At 43.2% G+C, this 23,394-nt stretch overlaps 1 protein-coding gene across 1 annotated transcript in view; it reads left to right on the top strand.

The window, feature by feature from the left end:
• The window catches only part of NEB (nebulin), a 120,974-nt gene that overhangs the window by 96,132 nt on the left and 1,448 nt on the right, over positions 1–23,394 (top strand). The window contains 25 exon segments of the mRNA XM_054069942.1: positions 48–152; positions 1,440–1,544; positions 2,417–2,527; positions 2,955–3,065; positions 3,942–4,055; positions 4,194–4,298; positions 4,824–4,928; positions 5,535–5,639; positions 6,398–6,490; positions 8,994–9,086; positions 9,711–9,803; positions 10,248–10,340; positions 11,714–11,806; positions 12,317–12,409; positions 13,080–13,172; positions 14,346–14,438; positions 16,442–16,534; positions 17,789–17,881; positions 18,346–18,438; positions 19,745–19,837; positions 20,507–20,599; positions 21,492–21,599; positions 21,922–22,105; positions 22,564–22,656; positions 23,155–23,304. Of these exon segments, the coding sequence (XP_053925917.1) occupies positions 48–152; positions 1,440–1,544; positions 2,417–2,527; positions 2,955–3,065; positions 3,942–4,055; positions 4,194–4,298; positions 4,824–4,928; positions 5,535–5,639; positions 6,398–6,490; positions 8,994–9,086; positions 9,711–9,803; positions 10,248–10,340; positions 11,714–11,806; positions 12,317–12,409; positions 13,080–13,172; positions 14,346–14,438; positions 16,442–16,534; positions 17,789–17,881; positions 18,346–18,438; positions 19,745–19,837; positions 20,507–20,599; positions 21,492–21,599; positions 21,922–22,105; positions 22,564–22,656; positions 23,155–23,304 (2,605 nt within the window).

Here is a 23,394-nt window from a genome sequence, read left to right on the forward strand (position 1 = left end):
GGGATTTTTTTTTTTAATTGAGATGATTTTTGACACCTTCCCTTCAGTACCAGTACAAGAAGCAATATGAGAAGAGTAAGGGTCACTACCATGTGGTGCCAGATAATCTTGAACAGGTTCATCTAAGGGAGGCATCAGAACTGCAGAGCCACGTAAGTTGGTCGTGTGTTTCTCCTTAACCCCTCTCACTCAATGCCAGTCTCCACCACTGAAGCCCTCCTAGCAAACTCTCCACTGTGCCCCAACCTCTGTGCCCGTCTGCTTTGGGAACACCACACACCAGAGTAAACGAGGCAGGGAGAGATAGTTACACGTTTGCAAGTGTAAAAGACATAGAGAATGTATGACTTCTGTATGATTTCTTCACTGTAGAGCAGATCTCGTAGCTACTCATGTCAGTTGTATCTGGATCTTTTTACACAGTAGAATGTGTTTATCAGGGTGATTTTATCTACAGGACCGGGTAATCGCAGAGACTGGAAATTAAAAGAAGCGGAGGTTTTGCTGATAAGTTTTTTTTCCAATGACTTTATCTGTCTTGGCCTGATGTGATACAGAGGAGAGCTCTGCCATTCCCCTTCTGCATCCACAATTGCTTTAACCAACGCGGTACCTGCTGCCGCTAGTAAATGTGTCTCACGGTTCTTTCTGGTGAATCATTCCAGAGAAATTCATACTGTGGTTTGGCCCCTAATCCTCCCAGAGTCTATTCTGGGTATTTGTTGACTGTAAAGTGAGAGAGAAATTACTGCTAGAACATGAAGGGCCGCAGTAATTGTTCTGCTGGATGGCATTGAAGAGCGAAAGGCTTACATAGCAAAGGACTATAAGAAAATGATTGTTAATCAGTTTGTAGTTAGTCGCTCCCTGTTGCTCCAGTTTGAGATCAGGATCTGTCTCATCTAAGGACAGCGTTACCTCATGCAGCAGGTCTGAAAACTGATGGCCTAAAGGCTGGATGCTGTAATGTGAAACAAGAATACCTTCATCCTTGTGGGCATTTTGCTTCCTAGACACTCATGCACAGAATTAGCAAGTTGCTAAACTGTGTCTTTTCAAGCCCTGCCACCAGCGCTCCAGCAATCCTTTAATGTGAGACTGAACTCAGCCAGGGCCGGGGGCACTCCGAGTGCCTTTACAGTAGATTTTTACAGCTGTCTTCCTCTTTGTGAACAGTAAATTCTTGAAACCTAAGCTGACGCTGCTTGTTTTCTGCAACAGGAAATAAATCAGCAGAACTTTAGGCCGCACACATTTTGCTGCAAGTCTGACCTTTGATTTTACATTTTATGGTCAATAATATAGATTTCAGGAAGGCAGACAGTGTTAGACATTTGGTTTCTAGCAAAGATCTAGTGACCTAAGTGGGCACATACTAGCTGAGAAACTGGTTCTTTGGTTATTAAGGAGGGTAACTTTTGCTTTTCTTTTCTTCTCAGGTGAAATACAGAGAAAAGTATGAGAAGGAAAAAGGAAAACCTATGTTGGACTTTGAGACTCCAACATACCTTACTGCAAAAGAATCTCAACTCATGCAGAGCGAGGTACGGTTAAAATCAACACTGACAGACTAAAGAAACTTTAAAATTCATTTTCGGGAGTTAAAATTTCACAGTGATTTGATGAGCAATGCAGTTGCATTTTGTGTGTGCTGATAGACTGAAAAATTACAGCTGTATCACATTTCTTTACATCGATTGTGAAATATGACAGTTAAAATTCATGAAGCTTCCCTGTGTCAGGATGAAGTGTGCATTATCTGTAAGTTTTCATCAAGAAGCTGTCAGGAGATGAAGATTAAGCAAGTCTTTGAGCCTTTAGAAGGAATGTAATATGAAATAGATTTCACTCCTTGTAATGGGAGGGTGGTGTGTGTGTCAGTTATCACCGCCCACACAAAGTACCCTGCTTTTTCTTTCCATCTCAGAACTCTGTTTTTGAGAAACCCGTTTATTCCCTGTTTGTCTCTGCTGTCACGGTGTTCCTCACTGACCTGTCATTCTATTTCCTCCAGCAGATATTTTCTGTTTGTTTGAAATACAACCTTGTTCTGTCACAGATGATGGCTTATACCTGCTGAAAAGCAGTTGTATAAGGCCACCAGTCATCGTGTTTGAGTGGTTCCATTGAACGTTTTCTCTCCGTGTACAACCAAGTAGGAAACGAAAGGCAGAGTCGGGTCATGTTTCCATTGGAAGCAATGAGCTCTTTCATGGGCTGTAGCTGGAACCAGATCTGTTCCTTTAGGTGCCCGCAGCGCTGACTGGAGCAGGTTGTCATTGTGGCGTTAATACCAAACCACTGCTCCATCCACCTAGTGGTTTTTCATGTTATTAAAAATAATGTAAGAAATATTTGCTATTTTTGTTTTTTTGTTTTGTTTTTTTGTTTTGTTTTTTTTTCTTACTCTCATTAGAAAGAATATAAGAAGGACTTTGAAGAGTCCATTAAAGGCAGAAATCTTGCTGGCTTGGAGATTACACCATCCTTGTTACATGTCAAATATGCAACCAAAATAGCAAGCGAGGTAGCGATTATTCTGTGCTTATTTCCTCTGTCGAGTTAAATAATTCCACTAAGTATTCTCAGCAGCGTTTCTTCTTCACCACTTTCTTTTTCCTAACCATTCACATTACGCATGTTTACATCTATTTTGTGTCGTGATCTAATTTGTTGTGGACATTTACTTCATTGTTCGTTAACTGTGTTCGTATTCACTGTCCCTTCCTGCCAGCGTAACTGTTCCTAGCAGGGTGTGTTTGTGTGTGCCACTACAATTTCTCTTGAATAATAGCTACTATACTCTGTTCTTTTGCACTAGTTCTTATATAACCAGATATTATGTTCTTTTTTTTCTTTTGGAGCTTTTGGAATTATTATTTTTGGAACAAAGTTGTGGAGCATAGAACTCTCTTCAGTCTGGCTCTGCAGTTTTCCTTTCCTTTCCTTTGCAGAAAGAGTACAGGAAGGATCTGGAGGAAGGTGTCAAAGGGAAAGGACTAACAGCTTTAGAAGAGACTCCAGACATGTTAAGAGCGAAGAATGCGACTCAAATCCTGAACGAGGTGCGTCAAAAGCTATTTGGGAAATACCACAGTGGATGTAACAGCCTCCACCTGATGAGTGCTAACGGCTGAGTAACATTAGTATGAACTTAGTTGTTCCCTAGAAACTCCTGAGTAGGGATTTAAAAACAATGTGTAGGGGTGATCAAGTGTAAAACCAGGAGCCTGAATTTTTAAATGAGCTCTTTTCTGGCTTCACAGTTACTGTCAGGAATGTAGGTGGGAAACCAGTGCTGTGATCAGGGATCAGATTAGTCAAAGGACAGCCTAAACCAGCTCTGTGATGCAGCAAGGCTAAGCGCAGAGGGGTCGGTTTTGTCAACTAGGCATGATAGGTCAGGAGCAGTGGCCAAGGATTAGGAACAAAGCACCGAGGCTGAAAAAGAAGCAAAGTGAGAGATCAGAAAGGGACCACAATTCGTGAAAAAGACTGGAATGCTTCTGCTCTGGGGGTTTTCGGTCTGTTATTCATTCCAGAGCCAAAATGGCACAGCGAATTCTAACACCTTGCTTTTTTTGGACATGTTTGGTGTGAAACGTCTGTGACCGTGCTTCACTACCACATGCATTTCATACTCTGCCCACTCTCTGTTGGTTTTCCTCTGTACAAGTTATTGTTTTGCACTGATAACCTGCACTTTGAGATCACTGATATGTGCAGGAAGAGTGGCCTTGATACAGCTGGCTGGAGTAGAGCTGTTTGTTCTCAAGAGTTAAGTCACAAAGTGCACGCTTCGATGTCATCATTTGTGTGTTTAATTATGAGTTGATATTGGTTATATTTCTATTTTGTGGTGCAGTGATGAAACTACTTGAAGTTGCTAAAGGTATTGCATTCAGATTGACAAAGTATCTATTTTCTGTCTTCATCTGCAGAAAGAGTACAAAAAAGCCTTGGATTTAGAAATCAGAGGCAAAGGTCTGACAGAACTGGCTTTGGAGACACCAGATTTTGTGAGAGCGAAGAATGCCACGGACATTGCCAGCCAGGTCTGAAGGAATATCTCATATATAGCATCTCGTGTCTTCTTTAAAGGAAAACCTATTAACAGTCTCTTCTGATTAAATCAAATGAAAACTGTTGTCAAGATATGATTAAGGCACCTAAACGTGAGCTTTCCTCAACAGATCAAATACAAACAATTGGCAGAGATGGAGAAAGCCAACTACACTAGTGTTGTCGATACTCCAGAAATTATCCACGCCCAGCAGGTCAAGAACCTTTCGAGCCAGGTATTTTGCATTTTGTTCAGTGTTTTCTCCTTATGTCTAGACTAAATCTGCCCCTTTATTCCCATTGCCCCTCGTCCTATCCCCACAAACCTTTGTAAAATGTCCTTCCCCAGCTTTCCTGTAGCCCCTTCAGGCACTGGAAGGTCACTATAAGGTCTCCTGGGGGCCTTCTCTTCTCCAGGTTGAACAACCCCAACATCAGAAGAACTAGAGCTGTTAGATTTTACCCTGAAAATCTATTTCAATATTGAAGTTAATTTATTTTAATCCTATATAAAACAAAAAAATAATTTCTTTTGCTTTTGTAATAGCAAAGCTGATTTTGTTCTAAGTCGATTTAACTTAATTTTCCTGCTCCTTAACAACCTAATGTTTAAAATAAATCTTACACAGAGGCATAATCTGAATTTATATCAGACACAGAAGTACTTACATTTCTATAAGCACGGGCATTACTCAACAATAAAATGCCAGATTGTTCTATTGCTTATGTGTTAATGGGATGTATTTTGTGGTTTCCATCAGAAAAAGTATAAGGAAGATGCAGAAAGGAGCATGCCCTACTACGTGCCTGTGGCAGACACACCAGAAATGCAGCGAGTCCGCGAGAACCAGAAGAATGTTAGCACAGTACGTGTTAATAAATAACAAACATTGTTAGTGTCAAATAAAAACTGCTGGGCTTTTTTTCTTTTCATAAGCTCCCAGTATCACTCTCTAATCCCAACTGGGCTGCCCAGCTCTTCTCAGGGTCTTCAGCTGGAGGCTCCACTATGGATGCAGCCACCTGCTTATGCATCACTCAGGGAACCAAACCCGTTCTGCAGTGTTCTTTACAAAACCTTTTTGCTGCAGTGCTTTAATGAGGACTTTGCAAGTAATCGAGAAGGATGCTTGGGGAAGTTGTCTGCCGTCAGTGAGACGGCATGGCCGGTGACAGAACCCCACGGACTAACTTGAAATCTTTAACTTCCATGGCTCAGACGCAATTTTTGTAGGTACAGTGTGGCGCCGCTCAAGACTTTTTGCTGAATCACATCAAAAACCTCTGATTGCTAATTTAAATGAGAATAATTGTAACTGTGTTACATCTTTATATCACTAATGATGGGGTTAAAATGACTGCAAAAGATGTACTTGAAAATATTGTTTTTCCTATCTTCTAAGAACACTCTGTGGGTAAATTTTTATGGCGTGGAGTCAACATTTGACATTTTACTTTAACTTTTTCAACAGCTTCAATATCAGTGGGACCTGCAGAACAGTAAAGGAAAAGTTACAGTTGTACAAGACACACCAGAAATGCTGCGTGTGAAAGAAAACCAGAAGAATTTCAGCTCGGTAGAGTTATTTTCTGTTTTCAGTTCTCATTCCAACAAATACAGTTCAATATGTTTAGCAAAATGACTGTTTGCTCTTATCTTACAGGTACTTATGTTCTCGATCTGCTTAAATGTGTATGAGAACATTTTCAAACAAAAACTAATTTTATTCTAAGCAGATGTAGCTGGGTTTAGGTACTTCTTACCTATTGTTTTGTTATGGAGTGCTCTTTCACATATCCATAGCTGCAATATAGTTAATCAGTCCTGTACTTAAATGAGTATTACTAGAATCTGCCTTCCTTTTGTCCTGTACCATGAAAGTAGTGCATTCTCGTTGTGTCGCTGTCTTCTTTCAGTGAAAATTGAAATGTCTGCCTGACGTGTTTCACATTTCGTGTGTCACCACGAAGTGCTTAAGTCTGCTGTATCATTTTGCCACTAGAGTGAGTCACTGAGTGGAAGATAGTGTAAAACCTAACAAAGATTAGAACAAATACTCATCTTCAATCCTAAAGCTAGCCTACACATGTTCTGATATTCTACTTAAAATGCATTGCTACCAATATAAAAGATCAGCCCCTTCGGTGCACAAACGGCACTCATATAGTGGGACGGATTCAGGCTGGCAATGAGGCAGTGACTGGAGATGATCCTGAGCTGCCTTTCAGTCCATGTTGCTGTGTACAAATCACTGTCATGAGGCTGTATTCACTCTCTCGAAGAAATAATGTGTTTTGTATGCTTAACCTTGTTGTCTTCGTTCTAAATATTAAGATTTTATATAAAGAAGATATTGGAAGTGGAACTACTATTGAAAAAACGCCAGAGATGCAGAGAGTTAAACGAACCCAGGATGCAATCAGCTCGGTACAAAAGAATTGATTTTTAACATTCTACCAGTGCTAATTCAACTTGAAATAATATACTTCCACCCCTCTTAGTTCTTTAAATCTTGCTAACAGTGGTTTGGAGAAAAAACACCCAGCTAAGGTTAATTTCTAAAAGTTTTTGTCTCTCTTATTACTTAAGCAGTAATCTTTCTAATGATTAACATTCAATTTGTTATGTACAATCCATTTGTAAAACACAGAAGCCCTTGCATCGTTTTAATGTCATTCCATCCACAGTTTATTTAGCTCAGAATCAAAAAAAAAAAAAAAAAGTGTTTTCCTGTGTTCAGATCGAATTTAGTTTGTCCCCATTACCTCTTGTCTTGTCACTGACTGGTATTGAGAAGAGTGGCCCTCTTCTTCATTCCTTCTGGACACATTGATAAGTTCCCCTCAGCCTGCTCTTCTCCAAGCTGAAGATTCCCAACTCTCTAAGCCTCTTCTCACATCAAAGATGCTCCTATCATTTACTCATCTTTGTGGCCCTGAGCTGGACCTGCTCCAGTAAGTTCGTATCTTTATTGAACTGGACGCAGGACTCTGGACATGGCCAGAAAGATTGGAGGGGAAGGATCACCTCCCCTGACCTGCTGGCAATGTTCTCCTTAGTGCAGCCAAGGATGCTGTTGGCCTTCGCTGTGCAGGTGCATTGCTGCCTCGTGGTCAGCTTGTCGTCCACCAGGTCTCCAAGGTCTTTCTCTGCAAAACTGCTTCCCAGTTCCCCCCAGCACGTACCCCAGCCTGGGGATATTGCTCCCAAGCTGCAGGACTTGGCATTGCCCCTGTTGAACTTCCTGAGGTACCTCTCAGCCCATTTCTCCAGCCCATCAGAGTCCCTCTGGGTGGCAGCATGACCCTTGGATGGAGCAGCGGCTCCACTCAGCTTTGTGGCACCTGCAGATTTGCTGAGGGTGCGCTCTGTGACTGATTAAAATGCTGTGGACGCGGCCATTCAGCCGTTCACCCCACACTTACCAAATCATAGAATAGAATGTCCTGAGTTGGGAGGGACCCACAAGGATCATTGAGTCCAACTCCTGTCCCTGCACAGGACACCCCAATATTCACACCATTTGTCTGAGGGCATTGCCCAAATGCTTCTGGAATGTTGTCAGGCTGTGACTACTTCCCTGGGAGACGTTCCAGTGCTCCACCACCCTCTAGGGGAAGAACCTTCTCCTAACCCTCCCCTGGCCCATCTTCCTGCCATTCCCTTGGGTCCTATTGTTGGTTGCTAGAGAGAACAGCTCAGCCCTGCGCCTCCTCCTCCCCTTGTGAGAAAGCTGTAGACCACAATGAGGTTTCCCCTGAGTCTCCTGCAGGCTGAACAGACCAAGTGACTCCAGCTGCTCCTCACATGACTTCCCCTCTAAACCCTTCACCGACTTTATGCCCTCCTTGACTTCTCAAACCCATGCTTCCATAGCTTCTCTGGGAGAAGCAAACAGTGTCAAAAGCCTTACTAACGCATGTCTCGTGAAGCTTTTGTACTATACAAAACTCTGTAACATTCTAAAATTGGAATAATTGGGTGTGTACTACTTTTCTTTTGAAACCTAGAAAGACTTTTCATGCTTTTCTTGGATGCTGATATCATTTTAGTACGTTACTAACATTCCATCCATTTGTTTCGTGCATAGTGTGTTAAATATGTTCTGGTGAAATGCTATTCCTTCTTTTTTTGTTAAGATAAATTAAAAATGCAAATCACAGGGTAATTGTTACAATGTTGTGTGATGACTCCCACCTTTGTTGGGTGCGATAGATTTTTACAAACCCCAAATTCTTGTTTTATTGGTAGAAAGACCAAAAGGTACCAAGTTCAGGGGGATTTACATCTGGTTTTAGAAACCTCTTTTAGTGAAGCACTATCCACGGTGACATCTCCCCAACAGGTCAGGTCACGTTCCAACAGGTCGCTTAGGAAGATGGTGGGAACGCTTTTATGGCAGCTTTCTGCTTGCGTTAAGGCTAACGAGAGCTTTTCAATGTTCAGTCTCCTCAAGATCAGGACGATGCTCTCTGTGAACCCACATAGCAATCTAGGCGCCCGTTTCACATCACACTAAGATTCCTAGCAATTATTGGAATCTTTAATATCAGAAATTTTTGGAACCCAGTCTAAGAAACCTTGAAATGGTTCAGTTATAAATCAGGGCTTTGCTCTTGCTGAAATTAAACTCCTGGGAGATGTTAGATACCCAAATGTTAACCTTCAATTGGAAAATTCTGGCTCAAAATTGGAAAATTCTGGCTCTAATGAGATTATTTTTAAACTGCTTTGTCAACGTGTGGCAGAGTTACTATTGGATGGCTCTAATGTCTTGGGGGTTTCCTTCTATCAGAATACCTTTAGCGCCTGAGATTTGAATGGGTTTGTAAAGTGGGAAGGAACTGTATCTCTTTATCCATGTAACTTCTTACACGTATGTGCGCCATTAATGTCCTCTTACCTTTCCCTGCTGTCTGTCTCTTTGTAGATTAAGTACAAGGAGAGCATTGGAAAAGGAACTCCGATTCCTGATCTCCCAGAAGTGAAGCGCGTTAAGGAGACGCAGAAGCACATCAGTTCGGTAATGGTCAACACTTTGTCCTTCCCTGTAATACTCCTGCAGAGCTCAGGCTCCGAGATTTGGTAGTGGTTGTGGGTATGTTTTCATGAGAAGAGAACAGGGATTATTGATACCTCACGTGTTTCTATGCGATGCTGAGGCACGGTGACACCCGTATGGCGAGGATCTTGGGATTTTCCATTCCTGATTTTGGAAGTACTCTTTCCCTTTTGAGCTGTTTAGGGTACTCATGTTTTTTACAGCTTGCTTTAGCACCAGAGAGTTGATTTTTCAAATGTTTCTTCATTATTTCTTTAACACAATTTGTTTTCCCTTGCTGTGACTGCTTTATTTTTGTATTTTTTCACTGTCTCAGTGACATCAAATAGTTAATTGTTTTGTTACCTCTTTTTGTTGCAAGTATTTTATCAGTTGTAAGAAAAACCATTAGTACATTCCTACATGATTAGGTTTTAAACCAACACAGGCATCTCCTGTACAGCTCCTTTCATGAAAAATGCAATTTTTAAAATCAAGCAGTTACAGGTACAATTAAACCTAACAATGTGAGAGCTAGAACGTGTGCTGTAGTTGTTGTGGAAGGAATACGCTCGTCTCACCTTGCTGGGTGCTTGTGTTCTGCAGGTGTTGTACAAAGAGGACGTAGGGACAGGTATCCCCACTCCGGTCACTCCAGAAATAGAGAGAGTCAAACGCAATCAAGAACACATTAGCTCGGTATTTAAAAAAACAAAAACTCTTTTATTTTGCATAACATGCTAACACATAATGTGATTTTCTTCAGTGGTTTAGAACCTTACTTGCTCCTGCCTTTTTCCTGGCAATATTTTAACTCATTTATATTCCACCCTCTTCTGCTTTAACTTTTCTTTTGGTGATTTACAACTTTACATGCGTTTATTTTTAAGAACCAAACCTGGAAGTAGGCTGTGACATTAACGTGGTGTTTCTCTCCATGTTTGTTTTGTCTTAACTCTTCTAGTACCTGTAGTTCTATATTTACAGAATAATCAGCCCCTTCCTTAATACTTGCCTCTAGAACAAGTGTGAAATTAATTAAGAAGTGATCCTAACGCTAAACAGAACTCACAGAACAGTCAGAGTTATGATTTTGCCTGTGTTGAGTGCTTTTTTTTGTGGAAACTTCCTTATACCTCACAGGTTTTATACAAAGAGGGCTTAGGGACGGGCATCCCAACACCGGTTACTCCGGAGATGGAGAGAGTCAAACGCAATCAAGAGAACGTTAGCTCGGTACTGCTAAATGAAACCAAGCCTACCATTTCGATTGCAAATCAGATCCTTTTAACTGCTCCGTATTAAGTTTTTCTTTTAGTTCCTTGCTGAGCTTTGGACAATCCTATTAATCAAATCACTAAAACCCTTTCAGTATCCTTATATTTTAATTCTTCATTCAAACTTAATTGTCATTTAATTGTTCCATCTGTGAGATTTTAACCTCATTTCTTACAGTAGCTGAGCAGTCCCTTGTTTTCCTTCCCATGCAATCGCAGTAGTCCGAGTGGCGTCACTCTCCTCCTCAATAACAAAGTCAATCCTTCTAACGGTCTTCAGGCTCACCGTGCTGGTTGCACTGCAAATGGAAAATGGGCTCTTAATGCTTCCCAAAGCAAAACAACTGAATGCAACTCCTGTGTGTTGTCTCTTGTCCCGATTTTGCTGTGTTGGGTGCTTTCTTACATCCTACAGGTCTTTGTAAGGAAATCCGGGTGGCGTTCCCATGTCACAGCCCTATGGAAAAATGTCAAAAGCTGCATACTAAAGGGAAAAATACTGTCATACTGAATTCCTGTTGAGGTTGTTTCTACTCCTCATATGTTCCAGTCAAATGATGTCATAATATTATTGTATATTTCTGTTTTAACTAGAGCAGCGTAGGACTAATTTTGACTTGCTGTGACACAATTCAGACAGAATCATGGAATGGTTTGGGTTGGAAGGGACCTCAAAGCCCATCCAGTCCCACCCCTGCCATGGGTAGGGACACCTCCCACTGGCTCAGGGGCTCCGAGCCCCATCCAACCTGGCCTGGAACCCCTCCAGGGATGGGGCAGCCCCCACTGCTCTGGGCACCCTGGGCCAGTGTCTCATCACATGATCCATAGGAAATTCAGTCCTGCCTTGAGGTTAGTGTGATAGTTCAGAGAAGCCACTGTTAGGGTGCAGAGAAGAGCTCCATTCCCACTTCTCTTCCTCCCTTTGTGAGGAAGCTGTAGAGCTTGATGAGGTGTCCCCTCAGTCTCCTCTTCTCCAGGCTGAACAGACCCAGCGACTTCAGCCACTCCTCACACTCTTCCCCTCTAAAGCCCTCCTCTGGACACTCTCCAGTAGCTTGAGATCCTTTTTATCCTGCGGTGCCCAAAGCTGCCGCCAGTGCTCGAGGTGGGGTGTGCACCCAGGGGAGATGACAACAAGCCTGGCAGTGATATTAACTGATCATTTTAATTGATTTTTTTCTTGATAGCCTTTGATCAGGGCAGACCAAACTCTTATTTTTCCTACTCTGAAGTTTCACTGTGTTAAATCTCTTGTCTTCTTTCTCTCTCCTCCCTGCCCTTCTCTTTCCTTTCCTGCCTGTTTTGTTTTGGACACCCCCTTGCCCACAGGTATTGTACAAAGAGGGGCTGGGGATCGGCACCCCGGTTCCGGTCACTCCCGAGATGGAGAGGGTCAAACGCAACCAAGAAAACTTTAGCTCGGTATTTTTTTTGTAATCTGAAGCAGAAGTTCCCTATAACTCTTTAACACCTGCACATTTTCTGCTCTCTCTAATTAGCTTATAAACATAGAAACACCCCCTTTTTGCTATTAAATTTTTCTTTGCTCTTAGTTATATTTCATGTACTTCTTTTAAAACAGATTTATTTTATGATCATAACATTTGAGGCCTCCTGTCTAATTTTTAAAGCTTTTTTTTGGTGAAGCTTAAGGTATTTTGCATTTTTGAAAACCACTGGGTGTTTTAGTTAATTCATTCTGTTCCTCTAATGCTTTCTGACGTCGTTGAAGCACATCTAAAGTTAGGATGCAGTATTTCTAGCTGCCAGAAGCTTTCCTCTGTGTTTATCACAGTTAACTGGTTTATACTTCCTTGGTTTTTGTGCTTTCTAGTAGCTTCAGTGGGCATAAAAACTCTCTGTGTTGCCTCCATCAAATGCAGTTGTTTTTTTTGCTCTTAACTTTGTTTAAACTCCCCTGTTATCCCTCAGGTGTTGTACAGAGAGGATCTGGGGACAGGAACCCCCACTCCTGTCACTCCGGAGATTGAGAGGGTCAAACGCAATCAAGAAAACTTTAGCTCGGTATTTTTTTGTAATTTGAAAAGCAATAATTTCCCTTTTAATCTACTTTTAAATAATTTTAACACCAAAACCACACTCTTTTATTTCCCTATAATCAATTTACACAAAAAAGAATATCCTGTTCCCCAAGTTTTGACATTTTCCCCACCATAATTGCTACTTACCTCGTTTTAATTAGAACATCTTATTAATGATAACATTTAGATTCCCTTTTTTTCACCTTCCTTTTGACTCTAAACATACTTTTTTCTTCTTTAATATCTCCTTTTCCCTTTGTTAACCACTACAGCCCTTGGTGGTTGGGTTTTTTTTTCCTGGATTTACCTTATATAAAAACTAAACTATTGCCTGATACACCTCTGTGGAGCTGAGATCGGTGTAACGGTGCTCTCGTACATGGTGGCGAGACCTTCTGTGGGTCCCACTTCTAAGTGTCCACCTGGAGAAGCACGTAACCAAGCGGTGAAGGGGTTCTGACATCCTGGTAGGAGTCCTAGCGGCGTATTGGTGTTTAACTCCATTTTCAGAGTTTTTAGCTTGGTTTTTTAGTTTTATGGTGTTTATTTTTAATCCCTGTGTTTGTTGCGGGCGTCTCAGAAAGCCATCCCTCGCGTTGCTGTTGTTTGCCTGTCGCTTGTTCTCTTTCTCACGCAGCCCTGTCACCCCGCAGGTGTTGTACAGAGAGGATCTGGGGACAGGAACCCCCACTCCTGTCACTCCGGAGATTGAGAGAGTCAAACGCAATCAAGAACAGATTAGCTCGGTATTTTTTGTAATGTGAAAAGCAGAAAATTCCCTTTTGATCTATTTTTAAACAATTCTAACGCACAAAATATATTCTTCTTCCTCTGTAATCAACTTACACAAAAACAGCGTCCTGGTCTCGCTGAGATTTTTTCCCCCTTATTGTTACTTACAACCTTCTTGTTCCTCTAGTTTGATTTCATCTCAATAACTTTGAATTCCACCTTTCTTTTGACACCGATTATGTTTTCAATTGACTTTGTTCTTGAAAGAGACCCCATTTTGCCTTTCCTTAATCACAACAATCCTTAGTTTTGCTTTGTGGTGTTTTTCCTCAATTTTACTGACATTACACATGAGAACTAAACTGTCCAACACCTGCTGTACCTCTGTGGAGCTGAGCTTGGTGTAACGGTGCTCTCACGTGTGGTGGTGTGACCTCCTGTGGGGTCTGGAATGGGCAACTGAAACAGAACTGATGTCCTTCATCCTCCCGCTTTGTGTTTGGTGCCTCCTCCCTTTAGGCAGTCTTTAATTCTCTCGCATAGAGACAGGGGCCCAGATCTCCAGCGGGCGTAACCTCCTCCAGATATGGCGGAAGTCCAGGTTTGCAGGATTAGGATGTTTTTTGAGTGAGAAAAGTGTCAGATAGGAGAGCACTTGTAATCGTTGTTTGTCCAGTGCCATTTTCACACATACGCCTTTATTATGACCGTGTTTCTATGTCCTCCCTGGGCCAAACAAACTGGATCCTTTGTTGATAAAATGGACAGTGAGTAGTGTTTCCCTCCGGGAATGGACGGCTCCTCCATGAGGAGTGTGGGGACAGAACCACTTTTAGACAGGCGCACTGAGCCCTGGTCCTCCAGTGGCTCAAGGTTTGCCTCGCTGCTGGTCGAAAGACAATGAGATATTCACTATAATTTATGTAAGACTGTAAACTTGTAAATCCCACTTCTAAGTGTCCACCTGGAGAAGCACGTAACCAAGCGGTGAAGGGGTTCTGGCATCATGGTAGGAGTCCTAGCGGCGTATTGGTGTTTAGTTCCATCTTCAGAGTTTTTAGCTTGGTTTTACGGTGTTTATTTTTAATCCCTGTGTTTGTTCCGAGCGTCTCAGAAAGCCATCCCTCGCGTTGCTGTTGTTTGCCTGTCCCTTGTTCTCTTTCTCACGCAGCCCTGTCACTCCGCAGGTGTTGTACAGAGAGGATCTGGGGACAGGAACCCCCACTCCTGTCACTCCGGAGATTGAGAGAGTCAAACGCAATCAAGAACAGATTAGCTCGGTATTTTTTGTAATGTGAAAAGCAGAAAATTCCCTTTTGATCTATTTTTAAGCAATTTTAACACACGAAAAATAGCCTTCTTCCCCTGTCATCAACTTACACAGAAACCAATATCCTGGTCCTGCTGAGATTTTTTTTTCCCCCTTATTGCTACTTGCAACCTTCTTGTTCCTCTGGTTTGATTTCACCTCAGTAACATTGAATTCCACCTTTCCTTTGACACCGATTATGTTCTTAATTGTTTATGTTATTTAGAGACACGTTTTTTCCTTTACGTTATCACAATAATCCTTACTTCTGTTCTGTGGGTTTTTTTCCCTCTGACTTTACTGACTTTTCATGAGAACTAAACCATCCACCGCCTGACACACCTCTGTGGAGCTGAGCTTGGTGTAACGGTGCTCTCACGTGTGGTGGTGTGACCTCCTGTGGGGTCTGGAATGGGCAACTGAAACAGAACTGATGTCTTTGATCCTCCCGCTTTGTGTTTGGTGCCTCCTCCCTTTAGGCAGTCTTTAATTCTCTCGCATAGAGACAGGGGCCCAGATCTCCAGCGGGCATAACCTCCTCCAGATATGGCGGAAGTCCAGGTTTGCAGGATTAGGATGTTTTTTGAGTGAGAAAAGTGTCAGATAGGAGAGCACTTGTAATCGTTGTTTGTCCAGTGCCATTTTCACACATACGCCTTTATTATGACCGTGTTTCTGTGTCCTCCCTGGGCCAAACAAACTGGATCCTTTGTTGATAAAATGGACAGTGAGTAGTGTTTCCCTCCGGGAATGGACGGCTCCTCCATGAGGAACCATGGAGAACCACTTTTAGACAGGCGCACTGAGCCCTGGTCCTCCAGTGGCTCAAAGTTTGCCTCACTGCTGGTGGAAAGACAATGAGATATTCACTATAATTTATGTAAGACTGTAAACTTGTAAATCCCACTTCTAAGTGTCCACCTGGAGAAGCACGTAACCAAGCGGTGAAGGGGTTCTGACATCCTGGTAGGAGTCCTAGCAGCATATTGGTGTTTAACCCCATCTTCAGAGTTTTTAGCTTGGTTTTATGGTGTTTATTTTTAATCCCTGTGTTTGTTGCGGGCGTCTCAGAAAGCCATCCCTCGCGTTGCTGTTGTTTGCCTGTCCCTTGTTCTCTTTTTCACGCAGCCCTGTCACCCCGCAGGTGTTGTACAGAGAGGATCTGGGGACAGGAACCCCCACTCCTGTCACTCCGGAGATTGAGAGAGTCAAACGCAATCAAGAACAGATTAGCTCGGTATTTTTTGTAATGTGAAAAGCAGAAAATTCCCTTTTGATCTATTTTTAAGCAATTTTAACACACAAAAAATAGCCTTCTTCCCCTGTAATCAACTTACACAGAAACCAATATCCTGGTCCTGCTGAGATTTTTTTTTTCCCCTTATTGTTACTTACAACCTTCTTGTTCCTCTGGTTTGATTTCACCTCAGTAACATTGAATTCCACCTTTCCTTTGACACCGATTGTCTTTGCAAGTGGTTTTGTTCTTGAAAGAGACCCGTTTTTTCCTTTGCTTTATCACAACCATCCTTGGGTTTGTTTTGTTTTTTTTTCTCTGACTTTACTGACTTTACACGAGAACTAAACCATCCACCGCCCGCTGCCCCTCCGTGGAGCTGTGCTGGGACTTCTGCCCTGTGCTGTGTGACCTGCTGGGGGTTTGCAAGGGCTAAATGAAGCGGCGCTGATGTCTTTGTTCCTGTGGTGTTGTATCTGGTTCCTCTGCCTTTAGGACACCTTTCCAACCCCCCTGTTGCACTGACAGCTTCCTACAGAGATCCTGAGCACCACCTGGGGAAGGTGTTCCTGCCAGGGTCAACGCTGACTGTGACTGTTTACCTTCATAGCTTTCAGGAGCAATTTAATTTTCCTTTTTTATTCCAAGCTTTGGCTCGGAGCAGCTTTGGGAAACGTTTGGTCTGTTTTGTTTGCTTGTTCTTGTTCTCTTTTTCACGCAGCCCTCTTGCCCCGCAGGTGTTGTACAGAGAGGATCTGGGGACAGGAACCCCAATACCTGTCACTCCTGAGGTTGAGAGAGTCAAACGCAATCAAGAACAGATTAGCTCGGTATTTTGTGGAGGAAAAGAAGCCTTTCCTTTGACTCCACTTAAACTGAACTTTTTAACCTTTATTAAAATTGAACCTTTCCACTCCTTACTTCCATGTAATCAACTTATAAATCCATCCTTTCTTCTTCACTGTTATATTTCTCAATGTTACTGACCTACCACTTCTTTGTTTATGTAATTATTTACATAATCCTAAATATTTTAACCATTTTGCTCCCTGTTCCAACTTCTTTTATATGTTTTTGTTTAGTTGGGGGTTCTTTTTTACATCCTATTTGTTTCTTGATTTTAATGCTGTTACCGTAGCAGAGGGAGGGTCCAACCTCCCTCCCGGCTTCAGTTGTCCTCTAAAAGCTCCCCTCCACCATGAAAATGCATTTGATCTGGAGGAGTCTGTGTTGGATTCAACCATAGACCTCTTTGCCTCCAGCCCCTCGTGGGTGCATTCCCCGTCTCCATCGCTCCCAGGGGCAGCTTTTAGGGCCCGTTAGAAAAGGTTGAGACCCAGCAGAATCTAATATTTGACTTCACGTTGGATTATTATGGAGCTGTGATTATATCTGTGGATGCTTCTTGTCGCTATGCAGGTGTTGTACAAGGAGAGCGTGGGGACTGGGACCCCCACTCCTGTCACTCCAGAGATGGAGCGGGTCAAACGCAATCAAGAGATCTGTAGCTCGGTACTTTGCTAAGAGAGAGAGTTCCTTTTAACTCTGTTTAAACGAGCGTTTTAACAGTTTTTAAATGGCTGTTGTAACGCTTCTTCCCAAATAATGCCAACGCCATCTCTAAAGCAGCTGACATAAGGGATAACTTCTCACTCGTGTCTTACTCTGGTTTACAGTGGTGACTTTAACTTGTTACAGTTTTTAAGAGTGATTTTAATGTTCTACTCTAATCCTAAACACATTTAACCAACCCCATTCATTTTCTCTGCAATGCTGGTGTTCTTTTTTTCCTTAATTACAATTTACATATTGATAACACCCTCAGCCCCTCAATACGGTATTTCTGTGGTCTCATTTTTGTAGTACTTACACTATTTATTATGACTGAGCCTGTAGTTAAAAAGCCACTATGCCAAACTTTTCTTCTCTAGTCAAATATTGTGAATGGCTTCTTCAAAAATACATGTAAAACGTAGGCCCTGAAAAAATAAATACCAGAACAAAATGCCTTAGGCTTTCGTTCGGTGTACGGGTAGGTTTTTATGTGCTGTTGCTTTCTTCGGCTCCTTTCTTGTGTCTCATAGGTGTTGTACAAAGAAAACATAGGGAAAGCAACTCCAACTCCTGTCACTCCCGAGATGGAAAGAGTCAAACGCAATCAAGAAATCATTAGCTCGGTACTTTTAATAGGGAACCAGTTGTTAAAGAGCTGAGTGAAATGCTTAACGTAACCGTAGCCGTAGCAGTTTAGTGATTGGTGCTTTCTAACTCTGAACGTGCTGTGTAGCGTCGGTGCTGACACCCAGTGACCCACTTTGTGTTTAACACTGTCCAAGCAGGGTTTGACTGGAACTTGGTCTGAATTGGTTTGGTTTGATGGATGTTGTTTCTTTGCAGTTCTTTAACCCTTCCTCACTACCATTGTTCTTTCATGCAGAGCTGATTCCACATCGGCTCTGTTTCTGCATCTTCTCACATTAACAGCAAAGCTCCCGTTGGGAGTGTGCCCCAAGTCTAACTCCTTCGAAGAGTAATGATTCCAAAGCTTTATTGACTGTTGGGTTGGGGTTGGGGTGTGGTGGTTGTTTTTTGGTGGTGGTGCCTTTTTAATGACACTTGGATACTCCCTTGTATCCTGTAGGTTTTGTACAAAGAGAATGTGGGGAAAGTGACCCCAACACCAATCACTCCAGAGATGGAGAGAGTCAAACGCAATCAAGAGATCATTAGCTCGGTACCTTGAGAACAAATTCTTATTTTTCCTTTGTGTTTATATTTTAATAACGTAACATTCTAACTCCCTACTGAAAATTGGTTTTCATTTAAAAATATAGAGTTGTTTCTGCAAATTAATCACTCCTTTTCTAAAATAAAATTCCTTTAGTCTTAACAGTTTTTAGTCTTAACAGAAATTCAGGCCTGTTTTACAACTCAGTCTGTATGGCCATGGGCTCTATCCAGACAGTATTAGGAGCTTGGCATCCTTTGGTGGAGATACTCTGCTTTATCTCTCCATGCTTCATGTTTAAGCTTTCATTGGCTTTTCAGGAGTATTTGGCTTTAGCGAAAACCAAACAAACGAGACAACCAACCACCCCACCCTGACATATCCCCCCTCTCTGAGCCACATGAGATCGTGTGGTTGTGGCAGGTGACTGCGGGTGCCTTAAACAGAACGACACAAAGGAACAAGACAGTTCCTGTTCCGCAGTATCAGTGATAGCTTTTAGGTGGCCTCGTGGACTGGGGAGGCACATAGGTCTGATGGTGCAGCGACACCAGACACCGATTGTAGAACCATGGAATGGTTTGGGTTGGAAGGGACCTCAAAGCCCATCCAGTGCCCCCCCTGCCATGGGCAGGGACACCTCCCACTGGCTCAGGGGCTCCAAGCCCCATCCAACCTGGCCTGGAACCCCTCCAGGGATGGGGCAGCCCCCACTGCTCTGGGCACCCTGGGCCAGGGCCTCCCCGCCCTCAGCGTGAAGAATTTCTCTCTAATGTCTAAACTAAATCTTCTCCTTTCAATTTAAAGCCATTTCCCCTCATCCTGTCACTCCAGGCCCTTGTATAAAGCCCCTCCCCAGCTTTCCTGGAGCCCCTTTCAGCACTGGAAGCTGCTCTAAGGTCTCCCCACAGCCTTCTCCTCTCCAGGCTGAACCCCAACTCTCTCAGCCTCTCCTCATAGCAGAGGCTGCAGCAACACAACTCCCTCCTTCCTCCCCAGATGGTCACAAATTGCTTCAAATACAGACAAAACATGTCTTAAATCGCCTTCTGGGGCTACAGGCCGCGTCCCAGGCTGGTGGAGCCATCGCCAGAGCTGGATAGAGCCCCTCTTCCTTAACCAAAACCCAAGCTTTCTCTCACCGTTTCCTTCCCTCACCCTCTCAGAGCGGTCGGTTTGGCTTTTGTGCAGTGCTGCACGTCGTAACCAGCCGTGACTTTCTTGAAAGTTGATAACCAAGTAATATTTGTGTTCAAATCCTTTCCATTTTGGGGGGTGTTGAGATACCGGATACATCTTCTGTATCCCACAGGTGTTGTACAAAGAAAACTTGGGGCGCGCAACCCCCACACCAATCACTCCAGAGATGGAGAGAGTCAGACGCAATCAAGAACAGATTAGCTCGGTACTGTCTGGAGGTGTAAAGGGGATGCGATAGACATCTTTTTTAATAACTTAAAGTCTGCCTGTTTTTTTTTTAACCTTCTAATTTTTTGTCCTCAAACTTAGAAAAATCATCTCTTAAAATCATGGTACTTTAAAAGATTTTTTTGTTGTTGTTGATTAACTTTTTAACACTGTTTTTCCTCTGATCTCTTTTTTTGTTACATAATGGGTGGTGTTGACTCTAAACCCAGTAACCTGACAGGTTTCGGTTGTGCTTTTGTGACTCTGAGCTGCTTTGTGATCTGTAGGTTGTGTACAAAGAAGGCTTGGGGAAGGCAACCCCCACCCCGGTCACTCCAGAGATGGAGAGAGTCAAACGCAATCAAGAACACATTAGCTCGGTACTAAAAGAAGAAAGACAACCACTTTGATTTAAAAATAACCACTCTGAACAAAATCTCCTCTTCTAATTTAGCCTCATTTTCTCAGTTTCTGTGGGTTTTTTGCCTACTTTTCCTTCTGTTTTTTTTTTTACCTTTTGCTCTAGCAAATAACTTTTTAGCTGCTTTATCTCCTAAGATCTTTTCTACCCCTGCAGTGATGAGTTTGCTTAAACAATAACACCCCTGACAGAACGAGCTGTGAGTTATCCCACTCTGATTTGTGAACACCTTTTTGCGCACTGTAGGTGTTGTACAAGGAACAGCTGGCAAAAGGAACTCCAACACCGCTGACGCCAGAGATGGAGAGAGCTAAACGCAATCAAGAAAACATCAGTTCGGTACGTACTGTTCAGCCAAGAAATGAAAATACATTGAAAAGGAGCACTTCAATCCCTGAAATCCTGACTCAAATTAGCAGTGCAGACGTTAACATAAATACCCAGCTACGCAATTTGGAAGCATGAAGTAGCCACGCTAAAATCAAACCCTTTAATACTTGCTTTTTACTTTCTGCTTCAATCAAGTATTTCATTCTTTGTGATTAACTGCTTTAGTTTGGGTTTTTATTTAACAAACAGTTGAATTTCAAACAACACATTGCCTTCAAGTCTCTAGCAGGTATCTTCCACTGTTGCTGGTCTTGTACTGAATGAGACATGAGATGGTGGTTCTTCGGTAACTATTTTATGTTAGATTGCTGGCATTCCAGTACCTATAAACCCCTGACAAATCTGGGAGTGGCTGCCTTTAGGCCCTTTGCTCCTCTGTTACTCGAGAGGTAAATCTTGACATCCCAATCCTGTACCTAACAGATGTCAGGGCTTCCTCCACAAACCCATTAATACCATATCTACAAACAAATGTTTACGGAAGCAACTGTTATCACTCAAAAAAGAGCAAAAGTTGTAGTATTTCAATGACAAATAGAGGTCTTGTTGTGCTCTGCTCCGCACTGGTGCCTCACTGAGGTCAGTGCATATGAGAACATCCCCCAGAACTGTGTGACTGCATTGCTTCTGCCTGGTATTATGAGGTTAAGAAAGGTAAGAAAGTTCAGAGCTGTCTGTGTCCAAGAATTCTGCTTCGCATTCTGGTGGTGTTCACAAGGCGGTGGCGGCGGCTGCTGCTGCTTTTGTTCCCCTCTCCTCTACCAGGTTGCTCCGGTGCAGCTCATTCCTTGTGATGCAGAAGTTGTGTGCCCTGTGCTCAGTTCCTTTTTCTCATTGGCAGGTCCTTTATTCGGACAGTTTCCGGAAACAAGTGCAAGGCAAAGCTGCATACGTCCTGGATACACCTGAAATGCGGCGCGTGCGAGAGACCCAGAAGCACATCTCAACAGTAAGAGCATTTACAGACGTATTTTTAACTTGGCAAGTGTGAAACAGAACCATAACCTTGTTCCTGAGACATCCCGGGGTGGGAAGCTCAAGGACAATGGACCTGTACCAAGTTTGTTGCCCAAACAAAGTGCTAAAGGCAAGTGAGACAGCAGGAAAGGCCCGTTTGGGATTAGACGCTCTCTCTCTTTGTTCCTTGGACTGGAAGAAGCAAAAGCTCAGAGGAGCAGTGCGCCTCTCTACTAGAAATCCACCTGAGGTAAGCAGGAATGAAAATTGTTCGTCTAAGCCACAGAGAACAGCTGTTTCCTTTTAAATTGCAGGTGAAATATCACGAAGATTTTGAGAAAAGCAAAGGCACCTTCACGCCCGTAGTTACCGACCCCATCACAGAGCGTGTGAAGAAGAACATGCAGGACTTTAGTGACATCAGCTACCGGGGCATCCAGAGGCGAGTGGTGGAAATGGAGCGAAAGCGCGTGGACCAGGATCAGGAAAACCTCACAGGTAAGGAGAACTCGGGCTCTCTAACAATTTCTGTGCTTCATTTACAGATGAGTTGCTCTCTTAAGGCTCACTCATATCAACTCAAACTTATCATTATGTGGAGATGTTTTTATCAAAGCTCATTTTGAAAATCCTCTCCTACAGCAGCTGTGACTCGCCTGCGGCTGCCTCGCCCACTGCCCAACTGAGTAACGCAACACTAGATTTGAATTTCTTCTATTTCTAGCTTCATCTCTACGCTTAACAGAGAGAGACCTTAGCTCATTATATATAGATTATATTTAACAGAAAAAACAAAGCCTAATCTGTGCTTTGATTTGAGGGACACAAGTTTATGACACACTGGTGGCCCTTCCCTGATGTGCTCTCACTCCTTTCCAGAACAGCAGCACTGCTCACGCTCTCTCTGAGCTGCCTGAGCTACAGCTTCTCCTCAGAAAATGCTGTATCTCTTCCAGGTCTTCGTGTGTGGCGCACGAATCCTGGGTCTGTCTTCGACTACGACCCAGCGGAAGACAACATTCAGTCCAGAAGCTTGCACATGATCTCTGGTTTGTTCCATAGTCTGGGCTCGTTGTGGAAATGGAGAGTTGGGGTTGTTCAGCCTGGAGAGGAGAAGGCTCTGGGGAGACCTTAGAGCAGCTTCCAGGGCTGAAAGGGGCTCCAGGAAAGCTGGGGAGGGGCTCTGGATCAGGGAGGGCAGGGACAGGACGAGGGGGAACAATTTTAAGCTGAAAGAGGGTGGTTTTAGACTAGATTTTAGAACAGGTTAGTAGAAACCCTGTCCCTGGATATGTTCAAGGTCAGGTTGGATGGAACTCTTGAGCAACTGAGTGAGTTGGAAATGTACCTGCCCACCAGTGCAGTGCTGGACCCCGTGGGCTGTAAATGTCCCTTCCAACCATTCCATCATTGTACAACTGCAGGTGTACGTGTGTACATGTATAGACACATAACATAACCTCTGTGTGTGTACGCATCTATTTTTATGTGTGCATCTGCTTACAAAAACAAAGACCTGACTTGGTGCCCACTGCTTCTCTTTGCAGTCCAGGCCCAGCGCCGCAGCAGGGAGCACTCCCGCTCTGCCAGCGCCTTGAGCCTCAGCGGTGGCGATGAAAAATCTGAACCTTCAGAGGGGGTGGATCAACATTTGTCCTACTACAGCGGCGGGGGCTTCTTCACCACAACCGCAACAGGTACAGGGAGAACAAAAATGCCATTTCTTCATGTATCAGGACAAATGATTCCCACACACGGCGCAGGGCAGCAGTGGTCATGGGCTCATG

Source organism: Cuculus canorus, chromosome 6 (genome assembly GCF_017976375.1).
Source record: "Cuculus canorus isolate bCucCan1 chromosome 6, bCucCan1.pri, whole genome shotgun sequence".
Taxonomy (NCBI): Eukaryota; Metazoa; Chordata; class Aves; order Cuculiformes; family Cuculidae; genus Cuculus; species Cuculus canorus.